The 6,158-nt window shown below is 35.6% G+C and overlaps 1 protein-coding gene across 1 annotated transcript; it reads left to right on the forward strand.

Moving 5' to 3' along the window:
- Positions 1–925: 925 nt before the first annotated feature.
- Positions 926–5,001, forward strand: LOC117637559 (purple acid phosphatase 2-like). The gene is made up of 9 exons (XM_034372468.1): positions 926–1,027; positions 1,845–2,080; positions 2,374–2,571; positions 2,680–2,791; positions 2,944–3,173; positions 3,293–3,431; positions 3,978–4,198; positions 4,374–4,498; positions 4,589–5,001. The coding sequence occupies exons 2-9, from the start codon at positions 1,871–1,873 to the stop codon at positions 4,785–4,787; spliced, it is 1,434 nt and encodes a 477-aa protein (XP_034228359.1). The 5' UTR covers positions 926–1,027; positions 1,845–1,870; the 3' UTR covers positions 4,788–5,001.
- Positions 5,002–6,158: the final 1,157 nt, after the last annotated feature.

Consider the following 6,158-nt stretch of genomic DNA (forward strand, 5'->3'; position numbering starts at 1 on the left):
TCCCCTTTTGTATATAGTAATGGTTCATCCAAAATGGTTACTATTCATGTATTTGCAAGTATATTTACTATTCATGTGTACGACACTGTTATATTATCAAGGAGCTTCATGCCCTGGTTTACATGTGAAGGATCTTCACATCCGATCACTTTTTCACAAATATAGTTTTGGAGAGACTGCCAGCTCTCATATTATTTCATCATTAAGGATCTTCAGGTCCTCATGTAGTTGTATAATGATGGTCAAGGAACTTCAGGTTCCGATTTCTTGCACGATATACTATTCATCATAATGAACTTGTAAAATAAATTCTCAAAATAAATATTGCCGGTATGGACGATAAATTCGCGCCATACTTTAAATAAAGGTGAATGTGCGGTAAAATAAATTCATAAAGTAAATTGCTTGCTATATGGACATTAATTCCGCACCATACTTTAAATAATAAAGTAAATGTACGGCAAAATAAATGTGATTGTGTGGATACTAATTCTACTCTATACTTTAAATAAAAATAAATAAATGTGGGGATAAAACCACCACTTAATATAAAAGGATCTTCTGACCTTTTTTAGATGTAGATGAATTTAGGGACTTCTGGCCCTTCATTATATATATTGAGGATCAAGATCTTCGGGTGTTATTGATCATAAATGGTCCCTGATAATCCATTTCTTGTTTCTACCATTTCATGATGATTGTAGCCATGACCTTTCATGAATTATTAATAAAAGCATAAAGAAAGATATGTGCATGTATATTAATATATAGAAGTATGACTTTCTGCAGCTTTAACACACTTCGGTGGGTTCTTTCTTAGTGCTAGTCTGCTAGAGAATATCACGTCTGTCCCCCACACAATATTGTTTTTCACCTGCCATATCTCTTAAATAGTTACCAACAATCCTTTTAGTTGTTTTGTGCAGTAGCCTTCTATAGAGCCAAATACTCGTCGGACCTTGCATCACTCCATCTCCAAACGACAACTTTTTCTCCTCTCTCCAAGCTCTCTTGTTTTTTTGGTTTGGTTAGTTTATTTTCTTTTAACCCTTTCTTCTCTGGTATGTCTGTAGATATGTTTTAGAGCAGATATTTATAGTTGCAGAGGTTAGCAACTAAAGCTTGAGATAGAAAGGTAAAGAAGCAGAGGGTTTGATCGAAAAACTCAGTTGGTATTTGAGAGATATCCCTGCTGATAACGTGTTGTAAAACTAGGAAAAATTTGGAGAGAATTTAGAGGAAGGAAACAATGATTATCAAGAGCTCCACCGTCAGCTTCATCTTTTCTATATTCTTGTTCTTCATTCATAGTTGATGCCTTGTATTTATAGGCATATGGATTACACTATTTACTAATATTGTATAATTACAATGATGAGTCATTGGGGTGAGTCATGGTAGGTAATTCTTGGTATGGTATAATATGCTATGGTAGGCATCCATTACATCTAAGTTCATAACAGATTACGACTTTTTTCTTTTTGTTTAATATGCTATGGTAAACCAGCTATTGTTATATTTTGATTGCTCCAATCCAAGAATAGATACGTTTCATTCACACAGAACTCCGAAGTCCAACTGTATACAATCACTATTTCCGATCCCAAAAGAAGCACAACTCAACTAAAATTCCCAGAAGAATAAGTACACATGTTAAAAATAAATAGAAAACCATGCAAATCCAAATCCGTTTAGCCTTAGAAATGTGCATATTCCTATACAGCTCTGAATAATATTCCCCATATTTCCTGATAAACTTTAGATTTTCTTTATTTAAATTAAATTAATTTTTATGTGTCTATAAAAGGAGCATGATTTTGCTGAGCGCAATGGAATTTGTGTAGGGTGTGAGGGTGCCTTGAGTAATATTATGACCAAGATGGGTGTGGTGAGCTTAGCGTCTGTTTCTACTTCTTCAAGGGTAGCTAGGTTGGTAGTTTTGGGTTTGGTTTTGAACTTGGCTGTGGTTTGCAATGGAGGTATAACAAGCCCTTTTGTGAGGAAAGCTGAGAAGACTGTTGATATGCCTTATGAAAGTGATGCCTTTCAAGTCCCTCATGGCTATAATGCACCTCAACAAGTATATATCTCCCCTATCTCTCTCTATCTCTAGTCAGTTGTAGCTTAATGATGTGACTTATTTGTACCACATTATCTGAAGATATCATCGAGTCCGGCCTATACAAGTACGAGACATGTGGTCAATAAATGTTGTATAGGAGAGAGACCTCTTATTTACTTGAACCTTCATATTTTTATGTGGTCTTGTTTTTCAAGATTTATGGCTTGCTTCACACGTTTGATTTTCTTCTTGATGATTTTGTTAGCTTAACTTTGTTTAATTGTATGATATGTGCGTGTTCTTGATCTAAGGTTCATATAACACAAGGAGACCACAAGGGAAAGGCCATGATTGTGTCATGGGTCACTGTGGATGAAAAAGGCTCCAGCAAAGTGCTTTTCTGGAGTGAAGGTCAAAAGAAAAGGATGGCTGAAGGCAAAGCTAAAACCTATACATACCATGATTACACTTCTGGTTACGTTCACCACTGTACCATCAGAAACTTAGAGGTAAATTTCAATCTGCCTTTCTGTTTTTCCTCTTTTTCTTTGTTCTTTTTGTTCTATAAATAATTTGCTGACTGAAATTATGAACTAATAATATATAAATTTGGGCAGTACAATACCAAATATTACTATGTGGTAGGAATTGGGCACACTGAGAGGCTGTTCTGGTTTGTAACTCCTCCTGAAGTTGGGCCAGATGTCACTTATACATTTGGTCTCATGGGTAAGTAATTTATTTATTTAATAACCAAAACAGAATGGTTAACTTTTAGCATTGTGATCCAAAAGTAATTTCATTCTTTTGATTCATTTACAAGGCAAATTGGCTATTTGACTACTTGTAAATTTGACTTACCATTTGTCTTTTATTTGCAGGGGATTTGGGCCAAACCTTTGATTCAAACTTGACACTTACTCACTATGAAGAAAACCCACTTAAAGGACAAACAGTTTTGAACCTTGGAGACCTCTCTTATGCAGATAATCATCCCAATCATGACAATGTTAAGTGGGATACATTTGGAAGATTCATTGAGAGAAGTGCTGCTTATCAACCTTGGATTTGGACTGCAGGGAACCATGAGATTGATTATGCTCCAGAAATTGTAAGCATTTCATAGCTAATCTTAAGCTCTCATTTTCCATATCTAGAGAGGTGAATTCTAGTTCCAAAATGTCATTGGAAAAGTGTTTTCTAAGAGAAGATTTATACTTTTTGTTGCAGGGTGAATACAAACCTTTCAAGCCGTACACTCACCGGTATAATGTCCCACACAAAGCATCAGGGAGCCCTGCCCCTTTTTTTTACTCAATCAAGAGAGCTTCAGCATACATCATAGTCTTGTCTTCATATACAGCTTATGGTACTTTTTTTTTTCCCCTACTGTATTTACATGACTGGCTCTCAAGGCACCTACACATATATGCAGTATACGATATGAAAATTCTAGGAGTGTAAAACATGTTCTCTTCGGACTGTCTAATATGTTACCTTGGCATCTGCAAATTTGTTAAAATTGATGTCTGTGAAGTAATTTGGCAATGACATAACTAGATACTTGCAGCATTTGTTAAATCAATTTGAAATACTTAGTTGTTGCTTTCATGGCATGTGAGAGATTGTTATACTGTAAATCAAACTTTGTTCATCTTTGCAGATTATTACATCATATAAATCACTTTCACATTATATGGAAATGATATCCTTATCATATTTTCTAATGACTTTGTTTTAAATGATTGGAGACTTTTTGCTTTCAAATTATCCTGAAAACTGAGTTGAAATTTCTTATGTCCATGTAACATCCAATCAATTCTAACTTGTTAGTGAAAACTTCAGTACATTAATGTCTTTGTTAAATTGGCTGCTGCAACAGTCTCATTTAACATATCATTTCGTTGTTCTCAAGGTCAATACACTCCTCAGTACCAATGGCTTGAGCAGGAGCTACCAAAAGTTAACAGGAGTGAGACACCATGGTTGATTGTCTTACTGCATTCCCCATGGTACAACAGCTACAACTATCATTACATGGAAGGAGAGAGCATGAGAGTCATGTTTGAGTCGTGGTTCGTGCAGCACAAGGTTGACGTAGTCTTTGCTGGTCATGTCCATGCCTACGAACGATCTGTAAGTGCTCAAAATAAACTTTTTGAAACAGATCAATCCCTTTTATGGAACGCTTTAATGTTTGACAAATTAGTACATGAAACCCTTTTGAGGAGAAGTGTTTGACTGAAATGCTGACATCAAGAAAACTGTATTCATCTTCCTTTTTCTGATAAGCAATTTGTGTGTATCACAGGAACGTGTATCGAATATTGCCTATAATATTGAAAATGGAAAGTGCTCTCCGGTGGTGAAAGATCAATCTGCGCCAGTGTACATTACCATTGGAGATGGAGGAAATATTGAAGGCTTGGCAACCAAGTAAGTACATGATCTTTTATGGTTCAATGCTTTCCTATTTGTTAGCATTGCATACTTTAATCTATGAATGTTTTTTGTTTTCTTGTGCAGTATGAGGGAGCCACAGCCAGATTACTCAGCTTATAGAGAGGCCAGTTTTGGTCATGCCATTTTCGACATCAAGAACCGAACTCATGCCTTCTACAGTTGGCACCGGAACGACGATGGAGTTGCAGTGAAAGCCGATTCTATGTGGTTTTTCAACAGATACCATCATCCTGTTGATGATTCTACAAGTTCCCAATCATGATCATGGGAAAAGAAAAATTTTGTTGCTCTTGTTTTCTAGAATAAATTTGAGCTGTATATCTAATTAAGTTAGTCAATATTTTCTGTATGTTTGGTTCGTCTCTCTGTTTCTACCATTTATAAATCACCAAGGATCTATATGTGATCTGTTTTGATGTTGATAAGAGAGATATCCCTAAATCGATGACTTGTTGGTCACTTGTATTGCACTTTGGATAACTATTTCTAGCAGAGTATGTATTCCTCCACCATGTTTTTAAGTTCGATTTCTCCCTCCCTAAAATTGCTTGTATCAAGAGTACATAAACATGTCTCCTACAAAAAAAAAAATGGAAATTACTTCAAGTTGTTTTTCCTGTCAAACAAACATATTATATTTATTTGTTGCTGTTCTGCATTTTATATGCCTACTGCAGACAATGAACTATTCGCACTTAATTTTCTCCAGAGATTCGAAAGTCAAGTCCCATCGTTATTATGTTCCCCAGATACAACCCAATTTGCGGTGCTTAAAATTCCCAGAGCAACACACAATTCTATTCTTAATGCAAATCCCACCCATCATTTAATATTCCCCTCATTTGATGAAAATAATTTTTTTTCTTTACTAGTAAACTCATTTCAAGTCTATAAAAAGGAAATGCCTGTCCTAAGATAGAAATTATAGAATAGTATGGTATCACCACGTCAGCTGGTGATACTTCCACTCAAAATTTGCCATGTGTATTATTTTTATAAGAAATTAAACTTTTTGTTCTAGCTAGATTTGAAACTCCAATTTTATCCTTGGAAATTAAAAAAACAATTAGCAGAGAAATTTTCCCAGCAACAATCGCTCACACTCAATCCTCTGCCGTCGCTCTGCCTCCCACGGCTGCCGCCCCTTCCTCTTATTCCATTCCTTTGTCTCTGTATATTTGCAATCAGATCACATCTTATCATTGCCCTTTTCTCCAATTGTGCCAAAGCAAGCTCTTTTCTTCCACAAACAATACAGTGAATAAGACCCAAATCCCATTTCAATTTGTTTATAACGTGCATAGCAATTTACTCAATCCTGCAAGCATCAAACCCATAGCAAGTCTTTCAATCATGTTGTATGTGTTAGACCTGGAGGTATTATAACCAATTTGGTCACTCCACCGGTCCTTCCTCTCTCTCCCTAAAACTGGAACTTCTCTTGAACCCATGGAAGCCCCTGCAAGATATCTAATTATTGCAAATGGGTCCTTACTAAAACAAAGAGGCCTTAATCATTATCATATTGAAATACTCATTTACTGCGACATTTTTTTAATAAAAGGAACATCGCGTAAACCCTAAACCCTACTGTGACATTTAAATGTACATCTTGTAATGGAAAGACAGAGAG

The sequence above is a fragment of the Prunus dulcis genome, chromosome 8, assembly GCF_902201215.1.
Source record: "Prunus dulcis chromosome 8, ALMONDv2, whole genome shotgun sequence".
Lineage (NCBI taxonomy): Eukaryota > Viridiplantae > Streptophyta > Magnoliopsida > Rosales > Rosaceae > Prunus > Prunus dulcis.

Coding starts and splice junctions, on each gene's coding strand:
- LOC117637559 (XM_034372468.1), top strand. CDS start 1,871: ATGACCAAGATGGGTGTGGTGAGCTTAGCGTCTGTTTCTACTTCTTCA. Junction 3,174..3,292: donor TTGATTATGCTCCAGAAATT/GTAAGCATTTCA, acceptor TTTTTGTTGCAG/GGTGAATACAAACCTTTCAA. Junction 4,499..4,588: donor ATTGAAGGCTTGGCAACCAA/GTAAGTACATGA, acceptor TTTCTTGTGCAG/TATGAGGGAGCCACAGCCAG.